General features: G+C 34.1%; 1 protein-coding gene across 7 annotated transcripts in view; it reads left to right on the forward strand.

The window, feature by feature from the left end:
- Nucleotides 1–24,235, forward strand: part of SYNJ1 (synaptojanin 1) — a 119,655-nt gene that overhangs the window by 36,982 nt on the left and 58,438 nt on the right. For all 7 annotated transcript variants that reach the window (XM_051984963.1, XM_051984964.1, XM_051984965.1 and 4 more), the window contains exons 7-11: nt 4,851–4,912; nt 10,337–10,433; nt 15,332–15,501; nt 18,456–18,537; nt 23,340–23,492. In XM_051984963.1, the coding sequence (XP_051840923.1) occupies nt 4,851–4,912; nt 10,337–10,433; nt 15,332–15,501; nt 18,456–18,537; nt 23,340–23,492 (564 nt within the window). The remainder of the gene's footprint in view (nt 1–4,850; nt 4,913–10,336; nt 10,434–15,331; nt 15,502–18,455; nt 18,538–23,339; nt 23,493–24,235) is intronic.

Consider the following 24,235-nt stretch of genomic DNA (forward strand, 5'->3'; position numbering starts at 1 on the left):
TCAGTTTTTCCATCTGTTTAAATGAGGTAATAGTTACACTAATTACTACAGAGAATTATTATAAGGAAGATGCTTTGCAGACTCTTAAGTCTGTATACATCTTTGAAATGTAAACCATAAATACACAATTGTCCTCAAAGTGACATTTTGTAGTGAATGATTTTTGTAATCTGTAATATACTGAATTTAAATATTACAAAATTCAAACTATATAACATGATCTTCAGCATTATGCTATTAAGTTGTCCTTGCTAATTTATTTTTATCTGTTTAAAAGATCCTTATTCATCAAAATGTAGTAGATTTTATTTTGCTCTGTATGTGCTTTTTTGGGGGGAGTCTTTTGATCTAGTTTACAAAGGAATTGATCTGGCAAACAGTTTGCCTTTCACAAAAAGATATCTTCTATTTGACATTTTGACTAGGTTAGTCAATCTTAGACTGGATTACTCTGACTCACCTACCATTAACATAACTTATTATTCTAAATGTCAGAACCTGCCTTTTGAGTTGACAGGTCAGTTGAACAACTGAATCTCCCATCAATACTGACATTCTTGTTTTAAATGAAACTAAGTCACTTCAGCAAGCATTTATTAAGTGCATCCATGTGTCAAACACTGTATTCAGAGCTGTGGATTCAAAGAAAGGCAAGAAATGGTTATTGCTCTCAAGAAGCTCTTAGTCTATAGAGACAATATACCAACAACTATTTACAAATAGGGATGGAGGATGGGGAGTGGAAATTGGGAATGAAGAGGAAGAAAGAAAAAGAATATATATACACATACAGAATAAATTGGACATAATCTTAAAAGTCACTCACTCACATTAAGGGGGATCAGGAAAGGCTTCTTTGTAGAAGTTAAATTTTAGCTAGTACCTGAGGGAAGCCAGGGAAGCTAGAAAGAAGAGATGAGTGAGGAGAGAATTCCAGGCATGAGTTATAGATAACCCAATGAAAATTCCTGGAGTTTCAAGATGAGAGTTCTTGTGTAAGGAACATCAGAGTCTAGTGTTGCTAAATTGCAGAACACATAGTGGGGAGTAAAATATCAGAAAATTGGAAAGATAAGAAGGGACAGGTTATGAAGGGTTTTTAAAAGCCAGAAGAAAATCCTAGAGGATCATAGAAATACTGTAGTGACTTGGAAAGATATTTGCTTTAGGAAGATCAATTTGACAGGTGAGTAAAGGATGAATTGTAGTGGGAAGAAACTTATCTCAGGAAGACTTACCAGAAGGCATGAGGAGATAGAAATGTGCACCAGGATAATAGCAATATTAGAGAAGAGAACTGGAGCATATACAAAGGTAGAATTGACAATACTTAATAAGTGATTGGTTATATAGAGGTGGTGTTGAGAGAGGGATAAAATAAGGATGAAATCTAGCTTTTTGAAGCTGGGTAACTGGGAGAATGATGGTTCCCTGATCCTCAGTAGTTAAAAAGAGGGGGGAGGGTTTGGAAATAAGTTAATAAGGATAAAAAAGAAATTATAGTTAAATAGAAAGATGGCTTATGTTCATCTTGGAAAATAATTGAGTTTTGTCTATATTGTTTCGTGGGACCTTTGATCTTCTGATAATGGTGAGAAATTGTTGAAAAGATTACCATGGACATAATTGGGTTAGTTTCTATTATAAAATATGAAAAGATTTGTTTATGCATATCGTATGTATTGATATACATTTTTGCAAACGTGATCAGCACATGAAGAAGAAGCAATCCCCAGTCACCATTCAGAGAAGCAGCTTGTGGGCTTTGAGAGTATATGATATCTGCCAGTGGGAGGAGAGCCAACCCAGCCACATCAGCAATTCACTCACAGAAGAGAGGCCCCGTCAAGGCATCTTTGTTAAGAGAAACTGTGCTGGGACCATCAGGCCATTCCCCTTCCCAGTCGCACATCACTGCTCCTTGCTCTACAAGGGCATTTCTGCAATGTGATAGAAAACTTACTGTGTACCAAAGATTGAGGTGGCCTTTCGGCAGAGTCTCATGTCCTAGCAAAGATTATAAAGGTTTCTAATATAAAAGAAATCCTAACAAGATTAATTCCTTGAATTAAATCAATTAAAAAAAATAACAGTAACTTCAGTGCTGTTGTTGGCATAAGGGAAAAATGGAGCAAAAGATGTCTTACAAGTTAGAAGCCAAAAGCTTCTAGAATACATAGACATTTCATCCTTATATTTGATGAATATTTGTATCAAAAAGAGAGTTAATAGGAACAGGGTATAGGAAACAACACAGAAAGTGAAATTTATAGTCTCCTAAGACTTTAACATTAATTGTATCTTAAGATTTATTACTAATGTAGTCATTTTTGTAAAGCCACTGACTTTTTAGAGCAGAGATCAAAATAAATGCCAAATGAGAAGAAAAAAGTTATAGATAATATATAGTCAAGAAGACTTGAGTCCAAATCTTGCCTAAGATTCTTACTAGCAAGTCACTTAACCTCTTTTTGCCTCAGTTTCCTCCTCTGTAAAATGAAAATAATAACCTCCTCCTTTCCCCTGCAGGGTTGTTGTGAAAATCAAATGATATAATAATTGTAAAGCATGTGGCTTGTGTGTGTGTGTGATACATCATAAGCTCTATATAAAAGTTAGTTACTATTATTATTCACAAAATTAAAACAATTCCAACCTGATGACCCATTTTAAACAAGTTACTAATTCTGAAAAAAAATGGGAAAAGGATTAAAGAACTGATGTCAATATAAGGATAATTTTCTTCCCATGTGGAGAGAGGCAGTCACCATTATTTTTTTTAATTAAAGCTTTTTATTTTTCAAAACAATGGACAATTGTGGATAATTCTTCAGCATTAGCCTTTGCAAACCCCTGCATTCCAATTCCCCCTTCCTTCCTCCATGCCCTCCCCTAGATGGCAAATAATCCAATATATGTTAAACATAGTAGAAATATATGTTAAACTGCTTGCATTTTTGTTTTTCTTCCCGGGTTATTTATACCTTCTGAATCCAATTCTCCCTGTGCAACAAGAGAACTGTTCGGTTCTGCACACATATATTGTATCTAGGATATACTGTAACCTATTTAACATGTAAAGGACTGCTTGCCATCTGGGGAAGGGGAGGGGGGAGGGAAGGAGGGGGAAAATCGGAACAGAAGTGAGTACAAGGGATAATGTTGTAAAAATTTACCCTGGCATGGGTTCTGTCAATAAAAAGTTATTTAAAAAAAAAAAAGAAAGAAAGAAATATATGTTAAATCCAATATATGCACACTTATTTATATGTTTCATGCTGCACAAGAGAAAAAGAGAAGCAAAATAAAATGCAAGCAAACAACAACAAAAAGTAAAAATGCTGTGTTGTGAACTACACGCAGTTCCCACAGTCCTCTCCCTGAGTGTAGATGGCTCTCTTCATCAGTGAACAATTGGAACTGATTGAATCATCTCATTGTTGAAGAGAGCCATGTCTGTCAGAATTGATCATCATATAATCTTCTTGTTGCCATGTGCAATGATCTGTGCCACTCATTTCACTTAGCATCAGTTCATGTAAGTATTTCCAGGCCTCTCTAAAATCATCCTGCTGATCACTTCGTAATAGAACAATAATATTCCATAACATTCATATATCGTAACTTATTCAGCCGTTCTCCAATTGATGGGCATCCATCCAGTTTCCATTTTCTTGCCACTATGAAAAGGGCTGCCAGAAACATTTTTGCACATGTAGGTTTCTTACCCTCCTTTAAGATCTCTTTGGGATATAAGCCCAGTAGTAACACTGCTGGGTCAAAGGGTATGCGCAGTTTGATAATTTTTTGAGCATAGTTCCAAATTGCTTTTCAGAATGGTTGGATCCATTCACAGTTCCATCAACAATCTATTAGTGTCCCATTTTTCCCATATTCTCGCCAACATTCGTCATTATCTTTTCCTTCATGTGAGCCAATCTGAGAGGTATGTGGTGGTATCTCAAAGTTGTCTTAATTTGCGTTTTTCTGATCAATAGCGATTTAGAGCATCTTTTCATATGACTAGAAATAGTTTCAATTTCTTCATCTGAAAATTGTCTGTTCATATCCTTTGATAGCCACCATTAATTTTTAAAATAAAAACTCTATTCAGTTTTTGAATTTTACAGAAGAGGAGATTAGATAATTTAACATTGTTGCCTTATAAAACAATGTGAAATGATAGAGAAAAAAATTCCTTCTTGGACTATATAATTCCTATTGATCTCTATAAATAGCCAGCCCAAGTATGTTCTGTTTTGACTATCCTATTCCATGTGAGTATAAAAATGCCTGTATAAATAATAAATGGTGAATGCTTGATGTCTATAGACCCATGTGAGTCAATGGGAAAAATAAATTTCAAACCAAAAATCTAGTTAGACAGTCCTCTTTGATTTCATTCTTTCATCATCTATTTTTGTCCCCCTCCTCTGACAGCTGTACCACTGGTCAATTATTCAATCTCTCATGTCTGTCAACTTTTACTCCCTCACCCTAACCTTGTTTGTCTTATTAAATTATCTGGTACTGTTCGTATTTACTTTGAAATAGAAGTGACAATTTAATTCTTTATGAATAGAATGTAAAAAAAGGTTGGCATTTATCAACTTTATGTAAAGAAGGAACATGAGTGTTTTTTAAAAAAAAAAGAAATGCCCTATAACTTTATATTTGACCAATAATAAAAATACCTCATCCTCAAAAGGATCTGTGTAACTCTGGTTCACTATGGTCATTTGAAGGCAGGAAAGGCTTTGCTTATTCAGAAGCAGTAGATTTTCTGAATACATCTGTCAATTTATTACATGTCTTTCTGATATAATTAAATATAACTTTCTTTTTTCAAGGTGGGATCTCATCGTGTTCGAATGTCAAGAGGATTTGAAGCTAATGCACCTGCTTTTGACAGGTAAAATTATTTTGGTTTTTTTTGCCAATTTTTTCACTTTTGTGAATTTAGAAATTAAGTATTTATTAAACAAGGGTTTCATTTTAGCAAATTTGTCATAAAGTAAATTCTGTAATTCAATTCTTATTTTCCCACAAACTTTCATTTAAAATGGAAACTACTGGCATTCAGAATTTTCATCTCTAAGACTAGCAGGACTGTGTCTCTTTTCTATATCTGTTTTTATTTTTTTTTAATCCCTGTGTATCTTTTTCATTGGCCCAATGTTTCTGTGTTGTCATCAATGGCAGAGGGTGCAGATTAGTGCTTTTTCTCAAGAAGTAAAGCCTGTAGGATTGAAGGTAGAACCAACCCTCCACAGCTAAGGTGCTATAATTTCTCTATGCAAGGAAAAGGGTTGTGAAAATGCAGCAATGTGAGCTTACATATTTCTACCTGTAGAAGATACTTGATGGCTTGTGGTACTTGCTGACATAAAATATAATCCATAAACACAGAACTTACAAAGGTGGAAGTAAAATAGCATCCTGCTGCTGCATTGGTAAAATATAGCCACTAACCACATTAATATAGCATTTTAAGTTTACAGAGTACTTTTTTCACAGTAACCTTGTGAAATTGGCAGAGTAACTATAATATCCCTATTTATTTGAGAAAAATAAGATTTGGAACCATTATCATACAGACAATTAATGGGGGCAAGATTCAAGGCCAGGTTGTCTTATTATTTATTCCATCTCTGTTCCTATCACATTTTTTTTTCTAGCAGGGTCTGAACCCAGTTCCTCTGATTACAAATTCAGGTCTCAAACAACAAGCATTTATTAAGTGATTACCATGTGATCCCCATTATAGTAGACATTAACAATAGTACAAAAAGTTAATTCATCCCTTCACCTAAGGAGCTAGGGGAATATATTCAAAGAGAGCAAATAAAGGCTCTATTCAAAGTAAGGATGTAGTTGTGGTAATAGAATACTGAAAAATGGAAGAAATCAAGAAAGCCTCATGAAAATAGTTGGCCGTTGAACTGCTAAGCTTTGCAGGGAACTAGGAATTCAAAGAGGTATAGCTAAGGAGGGAGAACATGCCAGATGTGGGAAACAAAATTTGCACAGGAGATAAAAGAGGGAATAGCAAAGACCAGTTCACCTACATCAGAGAATATATGATGGTTAGGATTATATATTATTAGTTTAGTAACATAAACATAAGCCATACTGTGAAGGGCTTTAAATGTTAAATAGAGAAGTTTGCATTTTATCCAAAAAGTAGTAGGGAACCACTGAAGCTTCGTGAAAAATGAACTGCCATGGACATACTTGACCTTCAAGTATATTACTTTAGCAAACTGTATGTACAGGATAGGTCTAAATAGGGGAAAGGAGGAAAGAGATAGCATGATAACAATAGAAAAGGCATTAGAATTGGAATTAGAAGACCTGGAATCAAATCCTGTTTCTGCTAGTTTTTTTTTTTCTTTTCTTTTCTTTTTTTAAAAAAATATTTTTAATAGTATCGTATTTTTTCAAATACACGTAAAGTTTTCAACATACATTTTGCAAAACTTTATATTCTAAATTTTTCTTCCTCTCTACCTCCTTTGCCATCTTCCCAGGACAGCAAGTAATCTGATACAGGTTAAACATGTGTAATCCTTCTAAATATATTTCTATATTTGCCATGTTGTATAAAAAACCCAGACCAAAATGAGAAAAAAAAAAAAAAACACAAGAAAGAAAAACAAACAGGTTAAAATACTGTGATTCAATTCACATTCAGTCTCCATAGTTCTCTCTCTGTATGTGATTGGCATTTTTCAGCCTGAGTCTATGGGAATTTCATTCAATCACTGCATTGTTGGGAAGAGCCAAATCCATCACAGTTGATCATCATATTATCTTCTTGTTACTGTGTATAATGTTCTCTTGGTTCTACTCACTTCATTCAGCATTAGTTCCTGTAAGTCTTTTCCAAGCTTTTCTTAAATTGTCCTGCTCATTCTTTTTTATAGCACAGTAGTATTTGATAACATTAATATACCATAACTTATTTAGCCATTCTCCAGATAACAATTTCCAGTTCCTTGCCACTACAAAAAGAGCTGCTACAGAGTTTTGTACATGTGGGTCCTTCTTCTTTTATGATATCTTTGAGATATAGACCCTGAAGTGACACTGCTGTATCAAAAGATTTGCACAGTTTTATAGCCCTTTGGGTTTAGTTACAAATAGCTTTCCATAGTATTTGGATCAGTCCACAGTTCCACCAACAATGTATTAGCATCCCAGGTTTTCCAATCCCCTCCAACAGTTATCATCTTTTCTTGTCTTCTTAGCCAAACTGAGAGGTGTAAAGTGGTACCTCAGAGTTGTCTTCCTTTGTATTTCTCTAATCAGTAGTGATTTGAACACTTAACTTCTCTTGGCTTCAGTTTTCTCATCTTTAAAATTAGATGATAGAATTAGATAATATCTAAGGCCATTTCTAGCTCTTAATCTGTGATTCTTTTATTTTCAAAAAGGTAAACCCATGAAAGCTGGCAAAATCATCAAGAAAGTTGAATGTATTGAGAGAAGAAAGGTCCTAGCACAGAGCCATGGGGATGTACTAATGCATCAGGGTAGTGGAATGGATGGTGATCCTTCAAAGAGGATTGAGAGGGATTGATCGGCTAGGTAGGAAAGGAGCCATAACAGAACTGCATCATGAAAACTCAGTGATAAGAGTCTCCAGAAGAAGGAGTGAAGTGACTGAGCAGTCAAGATAGATAGGACTAAGAACAAACTTATTAGATTTAACAATAAAAAGATCATTGACCTTGGAAATAACAATTTCAGCATAATGATGGGATTAAGGTCAAATTGCAAAGGGAAAAGTAAATAGAAAATTTAAAAAATGGAGGCAACAGATTTTTAAGGAATTTGGTGGTGTAAAGGAGAAGATATGATGGAAATTTGAAGGGATGATGAGGTCAAAGGAAGATTTTTTTTTTTTTTAAAGATTAGAGATTACAGGACTTATTTGAAGGCAACAGGGAAAGACACAGCAGTTAAAGAGAGGTTTAAATAGAAAAAAGGAAGTTTGCAGGGGCAACCTTCCAGAAAAGAAGAGATTGGGGACAAATTTATAAAAACTATCATTTATGTAATACTTTAAAGTTTATAAAGTGCTATTCATATTTCATTTGAGAGGAGTTATTGTTAGAAGAAGAAAAGTCATCCTTTTAAACTCGAACAAAATAGATGATTTGTAATATGGAATTGGAAAGGAGAGAAGCTCACAGTGGGTGGTCCCTTTTCTCTTACCTTGCTACCTATTTATTTTACTTGAGTGTCAAATTTCAGGCCCTGTGAAATTATATGGACAAAAACATTTTTGTGGATTCCATATCAGAATAGTTCCTAAATGAAAACTTTTTTCTTTCTTACCACTGCCATCACTGTTTTAAACCCTCAACCCATCTCCCTAAACTCTTGTAATAATACAAATTCTTCTTTCTCTCTCTCCTCTCTGGCTGAACCTTCACACAGCTTCTGAAATAATCCCTAACTTCTGGGCCCCCATCTCCAGCTGCATGCTAGATATTTCCCTGGGTAAGCAAAATTGGCTTTTTGAATGTGGCACATCCATACAGAATCATTATTTTGCCCTCTCCCTTCCTCATAGCTCCTCCAGAATTTCATATATGCCTTTTTTGTTTGTTTCATTTTGGTGTATTGCCATTTACTCAGTTTTGCAACTTTGGAGTTGCTCTTGATTATTCACTTCTTTAACCTCCCCACCGTCTGTCAAGTCTGCCTTCATAACATCTCTTCTCCTTTCTACTTATCAGCCACTATCATAGTTAAGCCTCTTATCACTTCTGGATTATTGCCTCATGATTGGTTCCCCTATCATCAATCTCTTCTTAGTCATAATACACCACATCTTCCTAAAGCATTACTTTAACTTGGCTATGCTCCTGTTTCATCTTTCATGGTTCCCTATTGCCTCTAGGACAAAATTCAAATTCCTCATCTTGGCAATTAAAGCCCTTCACAGTCTTGTTCCATTCTACTTCTCCAGGATTATTTCACATTGGTATCCTTCATGCAGCTAGATGGTGTACTGAATAGAGTGCTGAGTCTGGAATCAGGAAGAACTGAGTTCATATCCTTCACACACTAGCTGTGTGATCCTGGATAAACCACCTAATTTGTTTCAGTCTCAGTTTCCTCAACTATGGGGCTAATAGTACCACGACTCCATGGTGATTGTGGGAATTAAATAAGGTAATAATTATAAAACTCTTAACACAATGCCTAACATGTAGTAATTGCTATTACAAATGTTAGCTATCATCATTTTCATGACCTGATCATTATTACTGATTCTGTTCAGTCAAATTATCTAATTAATATTACCCAAATTTATCATTCTGTCTTTTGCCTCAGTATTTTTGCTCAGGCTTTCCTCCATATCTAAAAATATACATACTTTCCTCACCCCCACTTTTTACATCCTTTAGATTCTTCCTTCAAGGTGCCACCTCGTATAGAAAGCCTTTTCCTAATTTTCCTAGTACTTAGTGTTCTCTCCTCAAATTGTTTTCTATTTCTGTTTTCTATTCTTTCAGTAAAATGTAGCTTCTTGAGTACAGAATTATTTCCCCCCTTTTTTCTGAGAGAGGAAGAGGAATGTGTCTCTTCCTTGTGCCTAGCACATAGGTAGTTGAAATGTGTTTTTTAAATTATATTAAATTAAAGCCTCTTAAAGTTAGGCTTTAGCCTGCTTTTGTAGTCTTTTTCATCCTACTTCTCTTCACATATTTCTGTTTCTTAGAATTGTTTGCTAAGGTTTTGCAAGAGTGAATGTTGAAAATTATCTATGCATATGTTTTAAAAATAAAAAGCTTTAATTAAAAAAAGAATTATTTGCTAACCTTACATATTTTCTTCTCCCATGAATTAATCAGAACTATGTACCCTAATCTCCAACTATTTCTTCTACTTTTTCTGCTTCTTGCACCACTTTCTTGATTCTGCCTTTCCTTTCTTTCCTTAGCCCCTAACTGAAAATGATATTTTTCTCTCTAAATTTTCTTATCATTCTTGGTTGACCTTAGCATATTCTATCTTGTGCTTAACTTGTTTGTGTACGTGTTTGATTTCCTTTTCTTTCCCATGAGAATGTAAGCTCTGTGGACTGTTGTTTATATTGATATCCCAAGTGCTTTATACATAATAGATACATAATAAATGATTGTAGATTCAAATAGAAGTGAATTTGAAATCATTTTTGCTCTGATTTATTAGATCCATAAGTTAGATATACTGCCATTTGAGCATTTTGTATAGATTATGATATCTATATGTTGAATGTATAGCATTATGTTAACTTACAGTATTAAGTATACTGATTTTATCTTTGTTTGTTTAATAGGCACTTTAGAACACTTAAAAATTTATATGGCAAACAAATCATTGTAAATTTACTTGGGACTAAGGAAGGTGAAGATATGCTAAGTAAAGCTTTCCAGGTATGTATGATTAGCTCTTCTCTTCTATAATTCTTAAAAATAAGTAGCCATTATAAAAGAAGATGACTAGGTGCTTATTAAGTATGTAAGTTACTTTCTGAGAGAAGTATTGCAGACTGCATTAATGATAATTGCAGTTATAGAACACTTTTAAGATTTAAGAAGTTCTTTGTTTATATATATATATATGCATATATATATATATATATAAATTTTTGTTGTTGTTGTTTGTTTGTTTGTTTTATCCTTCCAATAACCATTGAAGTAGGGAGACCTATCATTTTCATAAAGAGATTTTCAAAGTACAATGGTAAAAATCTTATTTTCAAAGATTGTTAGAGTTGTTCCTAATCCCTCCATCCTTATCATCCCTTCACTATGTTCTAAATAGTTCTAAATAAGTAATTTCAAAAATGAAAAAGATGCTGTTCTCCTTGCTCTACTTGTTTAAGTGCTTCACTGGGGCAGTGAACTGATAGATATAAATACATTATCCATTCATAATTAATGCATCTTATATCAAATCTTCCATAAATTCTCCAAAGAGGATATATCCAATGAGCTGGATTCCTTACCCTTTATCTTTTAATATTTTGTGATTCTTATATCCACTTAATGAACTTTGGTTGTCATCAAATAAAGGTAGAGAAATTTAATCACCTATCACTGAAGTTAATCTTCCATCTGTTTTCATTTTTCTACTTCCTTCTTAGCTACAATATTTGACTTTTCCATATTGTAGAAGCTTCCTTCCCTGAATAGTATCTGAAAATAATGCCAGAAGTCCTTTGTTTTTCTTTATTTAAAGAATGGAATTAAATAGCATTATCCTAATTTAGTCAGCTAAACTTCCAAATATTGATTTGGGGCATATTCTCATAGAAATTTTTAGGTATGTGAACAGAAATAGACAAATTAGTAGATTAGAACTAATTATAAGAAATAACAAAACAAGTTTCAGCTTTGTTGCATACTAATTAGTCTCTCTGGGAAAATAATCAGAATGGATAAATAGCAGTGTTAGAATCATTTTCATGTTAACAGTGGTTAGCAAATAAAATTGCAAACTTGAATTAGAATTGTAGTGTAAAAATCAGAATTGTAGAATAGCAACAAATATCAGAAATCATGAAGGTGATAATAACTTTATATAACTAGGGAAAATGTACTTGAAATCATTTAAGATCTGACCATATCTTACAACCAGAGAAAGGACCCAAGAATTGCAAATAAAAATCACTAAAATAAAAGCCAGCAGAATAAACTCCTTAAGGATGTTGTTAGCTAATATGATAAAAAGAAAAAGATTTGCTTTGCCATTTTAAAGAGGAGAAATTTATAAAGCTGGGGTATATGGATAATTAATGAAAAATTAGAACGTTTTCCCTAAAATGCAATTTAATCTAATGATTAGAAGATGGAATTATTTTACTACTTCTGTATTAAAATAAAACATTTATTAAACATCTATTGTGTGCTAGGCACTATGCTAAGCACCATGGTTACAAATACAAAAAAGAAAGCTAATTTCTGCCCTGACAGAGTTTTCAATCCTTTAGGAAGATAGCACACAAAAGGAATCTGAAATGTAAAAGGTAGCAAATGTGGGGAGATGGCAAGTAGTATAGACACATAAGAAATGAGGGGATACTCTGAGCTGAGCTCCCTATATCAAGAGAAATTTTGAAATTCATGACACCATCCTCCATTCAGAACAGAATGATAGTAGTGAGGTAGAGTATCAAGGTTGATGGAATCTTGAAAGTTTTTCCTAGAAATGAACTTCCTGGGGCATAATTGGAAAGTCAGAATAGAAAATATTGCAGCAAAATGAGAAATGAGAAGGAGTTTAAATGTAAGAAATAACATCAAATGAACAAGTGTAAAGATTTCAAAGTATTTTACATAACTTAGAGGACTTTATCTTTATTTTGACCACTTAGACTTTATTTAGACTATTATTTAGAATGTTTATTTAGAATATTTAGACTATAATTATTTCACCTAAAAGTAAATTAATTGAAAACTAAGAGCCAGAAACCTCTTTAATGTGCAAACATCTGATTTACTTTAAAAATGAAGATAAATGGCTGCAAAAGGTAACAACAGTTGTTAAAATATAAACTCAGTTGTAAAATTTTATCAAGAAGAATAATGGATAATTATGATTAGAATCATCTCATAAAGTAGAAAGAGGCAGTGGAAGATAAAACCACTTTAAAAATTTAGCAAGATGTTCAACTAAGCAAAATCATCTGGCCAGTTAAGTGTTATGATGGGAGGAGGATTACAAACATAAGAAAAGTGGAAACAATTTGCAAAAAACACTTGAACAAACTTTTCTGTGTCAAGGATAGTCAAGCCACTATTCCTGGATCCTAAGATGGAAAAAGATGTCCAGATTGGACCATGTATCAATATAAAGAAAGGTCTATGTTGAAAGCAGAACAATTGTGAGATTATTGATATCTAAGGTATCTAAAGGATGGAAAGATACTAAGAATGTGGGGGAAAAAATCTCACACTTCATTAATACTGAAAAAGGTGGCCAAGAGATCAACAATTTATCCATGTGTACAAAGTCTTGGGAATCATCTGTATATGGAACAAGGACATCTTCCTAAAGAATTTTAGTAGAGAATGCACAAGCAATAGTCAACAGTAGACTACACCTTTATTCTTTTACAGTTAACTAAAGATATTAATAGATAATTAAATAATGTAAGATTTCATTGTTCCTATTTTTGATTACATAAAGCACTTCATATGAGAAAACAAAATAATTTAAAATATCTTTTACCAAAAGAAAAAAGAAATCTGAGATCTCTTCATTAAGATTATTCAAGATTCTCTGGAAGATTTAGCAGAAATGACTTTCTTCAGTGATTTTTTTTTTGTTTGTTTTTAATATATGCTATTTGGGGGTTTTTTTCCCTTTTTTAAAAAATTTATTTTTAACCACCTTTATGTATGTTAAATCCTTTATGAATCATGTTGGGAGAAAAAAATCAAGAACAAAAAGGAAAAACCATGGGAGAAATTAAAAAAAAGAAGAATTAAACATAGCATGTGTTGATTTACATTCAATCTCCTTAGTTCTTTTTCTGTCTATTTTCTGTCCAGAGTCTATTGGAATTGCTTTAGATCATTGAGCCACTGAGAAGAACCAAGTCTTTTATAGTTGGATCATCGCACATTCTATTGTGTACAATGTATTCCTGGTTCTATTTGTTTCACTCAGCATTAGTTCATATAAATCTTTCCAGGCCTTTCTAAAATCAGCTTATTCATCATTTTTATAGAACAATAATATTCTATTACCTTTATATGTCACAATTTGTTCAGCCATTCCCCAATTGATGGGCATCTTCCCATTTTCCAATTCTTTGCCATCACCAAAAGAACTGCTACAAACAATTTTGTACATGTGGGTTCTTTTTCCTCCTCTATGATTTTCTTGGGATACAGACCTATTAATGGCATTTCTGGGTCAAAGAGTATGCAAAATTTTATAGCCCTTCGGCCAGAGTTCCAGATTGCTTTCCAGAATAGTTGGATCATTTAACAACCCACCAATCCAACGATTCTTTAATAAATATTAGGCAAAACTAAGGAAGATGTGTAGTCAGAGCATGGATTTACATTGTGGTGGACCCACTGTAGAGGAGAAGTGATAAAGACTTCCCTGTCTTTAGTATCATTCAGTGTATAGTATCATTCAGTGAAGAGAAACTCTGAAGTCAGAGACCTTGTTTCAGATTCCACCCTTATAGCTCCAAGTAATCATGGTCAAATCATTTCTCCTCTCTAAATCTTAGCTTCCTCATTTGTAAAAATGAAGGTCTATCCTCAGATAGCTCCAGAAGTGCCTTCTTGCTCTATATCTATGACTTTTTTTTTTTTAATTGTTCAGTGAGTATTACAGAGTCTCCTAGGAAAGAGTATCATCATGGGAAGGAATTTGACCTGTCTATCCAATCAGGAAAGACCAAGAGAATAAATACCATTATATTATTGACTTCCAGCTTCTCATGAAATCAAAGAACTATTTTGCAATAGTAACATTTTTACCAGTATTGCTTTATGGCAGTAAATCAGTGAATATCCCTAATTCCAAAGAACTAGAAATGAGTATCACACAAAAGTATCACAGAGAGAGTGGGGAGATACCTGGTGGGTATGGGCAGAGGAGTTCCCCCAAAAAAGTGTAAAAGACATCATCCAGGAATTATATAATATAATAATGATGATAATAATAATAACAACAATAATAATGTATGTTAGGAAGAGAAATGGGTTTCCATGTGACAAGAGTGGGAAATAGCAACAGTTGAACAGCCAAAGAGCTCTGATTATGCTATCATTGCAATGTAAAGAGAAAACAAGAAAGGCCTTCAGTATGTTGCATGGATCACCTCTGTTGAAGTTGGGAGAACATAGACAGCAAGAGTCACAAAATCAGCACGCTTGGATAGGTTGCATTGTTTGTATTTGGAGATAATCCTGAATCAATGAGATCACAGATCATTTGAATATTTTATAGAGTATTTGAATGAAGCAGACAATATTACTTTGTGCTCCATTAATTCAGCTAATAGGCTTTTTTCTTCTAAAAGTGATAACATTTGACTCTTGTCACTAACTTTAGGTGTATTAGTTATTAAACTTTCTGAACAAATTGGAGTACTGATGATTTAAATCAGTTCTTCCTCTACTGATCCTGTCAAAAATAGCATGTTAGGCTCTATGATATTAATCACTGTCATCACTGAAAATACTGGAGACCATCTGAGTTGTTAAAGTGATCTGCTAACTTTATAAGCAATATATAATCTATCAGTGCTTGATTGAGTCTTTTGTCAGTTCACATTTCAAAAGTATTTTCTTTTTTTTTTCAGAGCCACTTGAAAGCTTCTGAACATGCTATTGATGTCCAGATGATCAATTTTGACTATCATCAGATGGTTAAAGGAGGAAAAGTGGAGAAATTACATAGTGTGCTTAAACCTCAAGTCCAAAAATTCTTAGACTCTGGGTTTTTTTATTTCAATGGAACTGAAGTTCAAAGGTTTGATTTTTTTTTAATTTATATATTCTTTACTTTAGAATTACATTATAATTTTTAACTGCTGTTAAATTTTTTTATTAGAATAAATGTTTCAACATTTCATTTATGTTAGCTGATCTTTTACATTTCAGTTCTTTGTTCATTCCCATTTTCATTAGAAATATAAAGTTATAGGGGCAGCTAGGTGGTGCAGTAGATAGAGCACCAGCCCTGAATTCAGGAGGACTTGAGTTCAAATGTGGTCTCAGACACTTCCTAGCTATGTGACCCTGGGCAAGTTGCTTAACCCCAATTGCCTCAGCACTCTCCCCCCTTCTCCCCCCCAAAAAAAGAAACATAAAGTTATGCTTCCATTACTTTAAAAAATTGGTTTCAGTAATGGATGTTTTCCTTTTGTTAATGTACAAAATTGAATTTGCAATTATTTTTTGCTAAAATCATCATTTTCTGAGATGTACTTTAAGGAGGATCTTTAATGAGAAGTTGAATAATTTTTCCTCCTATGATATAAAATAATTTTGATATTATCATTTGTGAAAGAATAGACTCATTCAACCTAGTGATATCCCTGTTCTGAGCTTTTCTATTTGATAGAAAGTATTAAGTACTGATCCTTTGGAACAGAATCAGGAATATGCCTGCTGTCCACACAAGGCCCACAATGTCATTTTCTAAGGCAGCCTCAGGAATATGAGCTAAAAACTAGATAAAGCAATCTTCCTCTGCTTGAGTTCTATAAGTTGATAATTTTGTGTGGCCTGTTAAAGGTGTTATAAATACGTATAAATATAAATAGCCCTTGACATAAAAAAAGGGTTTGCCTTCCTTCCCCGCCTTTTTGGAAAGAGGCATATCCTATTTTCCCCCATCATTATTGGGAGGTTTGAGTATCCTAGATGTAAGTTCCTCTTATCCCATCATAGGTTCTACAAAGTAAGAATTTATTCTCATGAATTACCTCAATTTTACTTGAAATAATAAATAAGTAATTGAAATATTACTTTGGTCATTAGTACTGTGTTATTTATTAAAATCAGATTTAGTATGTCCCTTGCTTAAAGAACTTGTAGTTTAAATATAATTAGTTAGGTTTATATTGCATAGGATTTCCCTATTGTATCCAAAGCTCATGGTCAAAGCAAAAGACAAGATAAAATGGTCTTTAGCAAACTAGCATTGAAATTAGTTTTGTTTCAGCCTCTCTTGCCACCACACGCATAGTTTTTACCATTAAGTATATCAAAGTGAAAAGTTAAGATAGAAATATTAGGGTGTTTTTTTTTAACTGAACTATGACTTACAACAGTCAACAGTTTTAGAGTGTTTGTGAACAAAATATTGGTAATCTAGCCATCATATTTGAGGAACTTTTGCCAGATGCCTATATAAATAAGCTTTTGCCTTGGTATCAGTTTTTAACTTAATCATTTTAGTTTTGAAAATAAATAGTGGAAATGCTACAAGACAAAAGTTCAGAGTAAAACTTATGGCTAATCATGTCCCAAACTGAAACTGTTGTAAATAAGTTTCAGTACTCTTGTAATGCTGGAGAAACTGAGGCAAGATAAAGATTAGAGAGTTTTTAATATTTTATTAATTGGAGAATATAATGGACTGGACAGAACTCTCGTCTCAAAATATCCAGTGGTGAATGTGAGTTCTCAATGACATATATACCCAGATGGCTCAGCTAGAGGGGTAGACCAAGGCAGGGGCAGAGTCAGAACATTGAGAGTGGGAAGTTTCAGGACCATAAATTTGGTTCTAGCAGGATGGGAGGAAACTGGAAGCCAGAGTCAGGATGTCTGAATAAACAGAAATAAAGATGTCAGTGAGGTATCCGGGATAGTTGTATCTTTTGGAATATTTTAGAGGGATAGTGCCATAAATTCTTGAGGACAGAAGGCTCTAGGAGCCAGGAAGTCTGATATCCCCCTTATCTTGAGTCTTACATTGACAGTTTATAACCTTAGAGCAAATGGTCCTCAGTCTTAATGAACCGGGGGGAGGGGGGAAAGAGGGGTTACAACTAAGGGGATTGAGGCAGAACAGTTAAGGAGACTGAGGTAAAACAATTTAGGGAAACGGAGGCAGAACCAATTAGGGAAACTGAATCAGGACAATTAAAGAGAACCGTGGCACAACATTCTAACATGATATTACAATTATGTTTAAATTTTATTTTGTATTGTAGCCTAGACATTATTTAGGAATAACTAGAGATTTGAAAACTTTTTAATATGAAATGCATTTATAGGTAAGTATTTTTGTGTATATATTATCTAAATTAGACAAAATAGAAGTGTTGTAAAAGAAAAAATTTTTGTGAAATGGCAGAAGATAATTTCTCAGTGCAAATACCAGAGCTCTAATTTTTGTATAGCTGTCTAGCTACAAACCACTTGCTTATTTTTTAAATTTATATTAATAACTTTAAATTTTTATATCATTTCTGAATGTATCACTTCCTTATTCACTCCAGGGAACTTACCTTTGTGATCATTTTTTTTTTTTAAGCCAGTTAAACTAAACAAATTGGTAAGCCAACTTTGTCTGACATCCAAAATCCCTCCACCCTTTTTCCCATCTATAATGACAAAGATTGGTCATTATGATTACATTGCATTAAATTTCTTTGTTTTTAGTATTGCTTTGTAAAAATTCCGGGTTCTTCTTACTTCATTTTTCTTAAGTTCATACAGTTCTCCCGTTTTCTCAATTCCTTGTACTTGAGGTTTCTTACCATACAATGATTTTCCATTAAATTCATTTAACGGAATTTTTGCTTTGCCGTTCTCAATTTGTTTAGCTATCCCAAAATTGATGTGACTCACTGACTTTTAAAGATGAGTATAATGCTACTGATTAGATTATCTTGATTTTCTTCTAAAATTTGCTTTATTTATATTGATGAATTTTTGTTGGTTTGCTGTTTTTCGGTTAATTTGATACAGATCTCAGACTGGAACTATTCGAACAAATTGCTTGGATTGTCTAGATAGGACAAATAGTGTGCAAGCTTTTTTTGGCTTAGAGGTAAGAAAACCTTAAAACATTGTTAGCCTAAGTTTGTAATCACACTTTTTACCATTGGTTAAAAAATGAATTATATTCCTGCTCAGATATTTAATATATAAGCTATCATATAGTGGAGTGAGTATGAAACAGAAGTGCTAGACTTGGCTGTTGTTACTGGTTATGTCACTTCCAATGAATCACCATTTCTCTCTTTTGGCTTCCTTATCTGTAAAAATAAGACATTGTAACAGATGATCTTTAAGGTTCCTTTTAGTTCTAACATTCTATGATCCACCTGAGAAGTACTTTTTAAAAATATGTTCCTAAAGTATATATATACAGTTGTCCCTCAATGTGGGAGGAATGGGGTGATAGGAATGCAGGACTCTTGCTATTGTGAAAAGCTGCAGATAACCCTACCCCAAACCTTCACTTTTTTTTTTTTATAACAATTCTAATCATACTTATTTACCACAAAACAAGTAAATCAATGCACTGTATTTAAAAATAGTTGCAATTTCTGTAGGAGAATGCAGTCTATATGCAGTCTTCAGAGTTGCTGATGTACATGCAACAATTGCTTTTCCTTTTGCAATTTTCCTTTCCTATCAAAACGGAATAATCACTTTATGAGAAGATTCATGTGACGAGTCTTGATGGTAGAAACAAAGAGTGCAGAGCCCATATTTCTTTAGCTCACTGATATGTAACAGAATTTAACTGTTTATGATAAATTTATGTATGTATATTTATGGTAGTAACTGATGTCAGATTAATAATATATAATATTTATGCATTATAACTTGGTAAAAAAAATTTTTAGTTTTCTTTACATTTGTATGTTGTCTGATTTTCTGCAGTATGCTATAAAATCCCAGATATTCCCTTTTAATTAAATGGCCAACTTGTGAATAATCTAAACTGGGAAATATGAAATGTCGAGGGATGACAATAGTAGTATCTGTTACAAAATTACTTAAGATTTAATGTATGCTAAGAACATAGATTTAGAATTGGAAGGAATCTTAAAAATTACCTAACGCAACCCTTTTACTTTTGTTGTTGAATTAAAGATTGTGATTTTTTCCAAGGTCATACAGTAAGAGGTAAACCAGGGATTTGCTTGTCATTCCTGCTTTCAGCCCAATCCTTACAACTGTTGTCAAAAAGAGTCCAGCCTTCTCTGACAACTTATTTCTAATCTAGTTTTTACTTTTTTAATACTTTCAGCTAGATAATTCCTTTCCTACTTTCATTTTCTTACAATATTCTTACAAATTCAATGATTATTTTGACATTCTTTTGAAAACCATTACTTTTTTTGTGTTCTCACTATTACCTTAATATACTTGTCTTGGAAATTGGAAGAGGAGCCATTTTCTTATGAACAGACCTAAACCTAGACTTGTGAATCTGTGAAAACACTATGACATTGATTATTACAGATATTAACAGTGTCCTGTGCTCTGGCCATCCTCACCAACTGCCACACACAGGACAGACAAAACAACTTAGCTAAGCAATAAGGCACTCTGGAAAAGACAGCATGTGCCAGGCACCTCAGTTTTCCACCATCCTGTTGGCTTCTGCTTCCAGATCAGGTTGCAGCCCCAGAATCTGAACCTGAAAGTCTTGAGGATAGCAGCACCCTCCTAAACTAACTTCCAGTCCAACTCCACAGCTGTCATCTAAGGGAAAAGTCATTGTGGAGAGGAAACTCATCTTGATGAACTACTGCCACCAAAACTAGAGCTGGGGAGGCAGGGAGAGCAGCATCCTTCTAGTTAGTCATTCTAAGACCTTTGTTTACAAAGATAAGGTCTCCCACTGCACCAACGCCATTTCCAGTTGCCCTGATCCTGAACCAAGATCACTTTGAAGAAAAAAGTGAGACAGGTGACCTTGCCCAGCCTTCTCTCACTTAAATCCAAATCACTTGCATGTTATCACACCACCTCCCTGGTATCAAGGTCCTTTTCCAGAACAAAGGACAAACAACAACTTTCTTGTAGCAGCTGTCAGAGTTGTCAGAAGCAATTATTGTGGAGAAGGATTCAGCCAAGTACTACCCACAGGACAGATAAGCCAATCTAACTGAAGCAACATAGAGCTCTGAAGGGCCACGTGCCAGAAAATGCTTATATTAGAGTCTAGTAGAACCAACCCAGGAACCTGTAAACCCAAAAGTCTACACGCTAAGCACCATAGAACTTTTCAATCTGGCCTTCAGCTGAAACTTTCTCTTGTCTCCTTTCTCCTCCATTAAGAAGTGAGGTCCTTGAGCTCATTATCTTACTTTTCTTTTTGCATCTCCAAGTGCTTAGCATAACTTTCTGTAGATAGTAAATGCTTAAAAAATACTTCATTTATTCTTCCATTAGGATGTGAGCTTCTTGGGTGCTTAGCACGTTAGTAAATACTACTAAATACTTGTTGCTTGTGGCCTGAATTATAAAGTCATCCAGCTTTACAATCTTGAGACATCCTTGAGTCTTTCCCTTATTTGCCTAGTTTCATTCAATTTACCTCTTATAACTTCTTTCTTATCCATAGCTCAGAATACATCCCTTTCCTCATCACCTCTAACCTATCACTAGAGCCTCATAATTAGATTTAGAATTTTTTTTTTATCTTCAATCCATTCTCAACAGAGCTAACAAATAATCTTCTTACAGCAGAACCATGTCCATAGCATTCTCCCACTCAAGTGATTTCCTCCTGCTTCTGGGGTCACATACAACTTCTTCACCTTGTTATCTAAAACCCTTCAGTCTGTCTGCTGCCTCTCCAAGATTATTTTACTCCATTCCTGTTCACATTCTATTATAATCTGGGGCCAAACTGGCCTATTTACTCTTCCCCAGATCTCTGTTTTCTTAAAAGCTGTTCTCTGTTCCTCTCTAACTGAGAATGTCTAGCTTCTAGGATTAGTTCTTCTGCAGTCTCCTGGAAGAAGCCTTTTCTGATTGCCCCCTAGTTTTAAGGGCTTTTTCTCTCCTCCAATTATCCTACATTTACTTATCTGTGTACGTTTTGTATCATCTTAGTTGGATCTAAGCTTGAAGGTGGAGGATCGGGTTTTAGTTTTGTCATGCAAATCCTTTCTTGCTTATAATAAGTGTTTAGTAAATGAACAGAATTTTCAGACATATGTATTCAACCATGAATGGCCAAAAGTGTAGCCTTTTACTTTGTGTCAGTCCACTTTCATAGTCTTTAAAAAGTAGTATTAGGGGATAGCTAGATGGCACAGTGAACGAGCACGGGCCCTGAAGTCAGGAGTATCAGAATTCAAATCTGGCCTTAGACAATACTTCCTACCTATGTGATCCTGGGCAAGTCACTTAACCCCACTTGCCTCATCAAAAAAAATAAAATAAAACAAAACAAAATATACATACAAAAAAGAAATATTAGGTCTCCTGTAGTCTTGGAGTAAATGGTTTAATTTTGCTTATTTATCTTATTTATTTTTGAGCTGTTAATAATACTTTACCTCTCTAAACCTGTTCCTCTGAGATCATAACACAATTGACTTGGATAATTTTCCAAAGTTTTCTTTTAATGATTAACAGCCTCCTCCTGAGACTCTGACTTTTGTTTATTTGATCAGCGTTTTATTATTTTACTTCCTCTGCTGCCTTCTCTCAACCCTTTTCTTCATCTACTTACTCCTTGACCCTCTGTCCCTCATCCCTTTTTTGCTCTTCCTTAGACTAGACCCTTTACCATCCTGTGTTCTCAGGGACCCTCCCTCAGGAGTTGGATGTTCTCCCTCCTCATTTCTGCCTTAGTTTTATTGGTTTCCTTTGAGTCCCAGCTAAAATCTCTCATACTGAAAGCTTTTTTCAGTATCATATCTCTTTTGATTATTTCCTATTTATAATATGTCTTATTTATAGATAATTGTTTGCTTGTTGACTCTTAACTAATGAATTCACTGAAGGGTAGGGAGTGTCATTTGCCTTTTTTTGTACCTGCAGTTCTTACCATCCTGCCTGACTCATAGTAATGATTGAATAAATATTTATTGACTGAGATGAAATAAAAAGGAATCTTGTGTCATTAGATTGTAGTTTGCAGAGGGGAGTAAGGTATTAGAAGTTGAGGAAGGTCAGAAGGGCCAGGTTATTAGAGACTTGGCTAAAAAGAGTTTTCTGTTTCTTCCTAAAGACAATAGGGAGCCACTAGAGTTTACAGAAAGAGGTTATTGACATGGCTAAACCTGTGCTTTAGAAAGATCACTTTGATTGTTGGGAGGAAAATGGAAGTGGAATGGAAAGAGACTTAATGAAGGGAGGCCAACCTACAGATTCTTGAAATAGTTGATATGAGAGGTGATGAGATTCTTTACCAGGGTAGTGGCAGTGTCAGAAGAGAAAAGGGAGCATATATAAATGATCTTATGAATCAATGGGAGGTAGCCACAGATTGGATGGGAGAGAAGGACTGAAAGGGAGTGAAGAGTTGAGAATGATGCTCTTGGGTACCTGGGGAGATACTGGCATTCTTGGATAATTATAGGAAAATTAGGAAGATAAGATGGTTTCTGGGGAAAGGGAAAGCTCCATTTGGGGCATGTTGAGTTTAAAATGTCTATGGAACCCCTAATGTAAGATGTGCAATAGCTTGTTGGAGTTGTAAGACTGAAGATTAGGAGAGGGCTGGAGAAATAGATCTAAACATCATTAGCATAAATGTTTTTCCTATAAACAAGTCAAGGAGGCTGCTTTTTTTTTCACTTTGGAGGTAGTATTTAAAACTATCAAATTATTTTATGAAATCTTTTTTTCTATAAAATTTCTACCTTTCTCTTTCAGATGCTAGCTAAACAACTGGAAGCTTTGGGCTTAGCTGAAAAGCCTCAGCTGGTGACTCGTTTTCAGGAAGTTTTTCGATCAATGTGGTCTGTGAATGGAGATTCAATTAGCAAAATTTATGCAGGCACTGGAGCTTTGGAAGGCAAGGCTAAGGTAAAAAAAAAAGAAAAAGAAATATTTTAAGTATATTATATGCAGTAACTTTTTATTTCCAATTATGTGCTAAGCACTGAGAACAAAAATGAAACAGTATTTACATTCATATATCTTTTTTATACAGATAGGAACAGCATCAGAAACAAAATATGATATATTACATATATATATTTTCCAGGTATTGAGGTAACCTTGTAGTAAGCCATGTAGATAAGAAATAGCATGAGGGGAGTCATGCGTGGAAATGAAGAGTCATCAGTTTGTGGAGATGGGCTAGCCAGGTCTTTTAAGTGCATTTTCTCTCTGAGGCCACAAGGAGCCATTTTTCCATCAGGGCAATGACTCACAGTATGATATGTATGTTAGGAATATCATTCCTAAGGATGATTTCTCATGTAAGTGGGTGACTGAGATCAGGAAGATCATTTACGAGTCTTATAATAGTCTAGGCAAGAAAGGATAAAGTACTAAAAGAAAATGGCAGATGTCTGGGTAGGCAGAAGAAATTGGATGAGGGCAAGAATCACAAAACTTCCCAGTTGGCTATGGAGAGGTTAGGGAATAGAAAGAGTTACACATGATTCTGAGGAGAATCTGACTAATTCTTTTACAGAAATAGAGATCACCATCTAATCTAATTACTTTAACACCATGTCTTTATTCAACCCAGTCAGCATTATATCACTAGTATTATAATGGATATTAAAAAAAAAAAAAAGATGAACAGAATAAGCATTCAT

Source organism: Antechinus flavipes, chromosome 3 (assembly GCF_016432865.1).
Source record: "Antechinus flavipes isolate AdamAnt ecotype Samford, QLD, Australia chromosome 3, AdamAnt_v2, whole genome shotgun sequence".
NCBI lineage: Eukaryota > Metazoa > Chordata > Mammalia > Dasyuromorphia > Dasyuridae > Antechinus > Antechinus flavipes.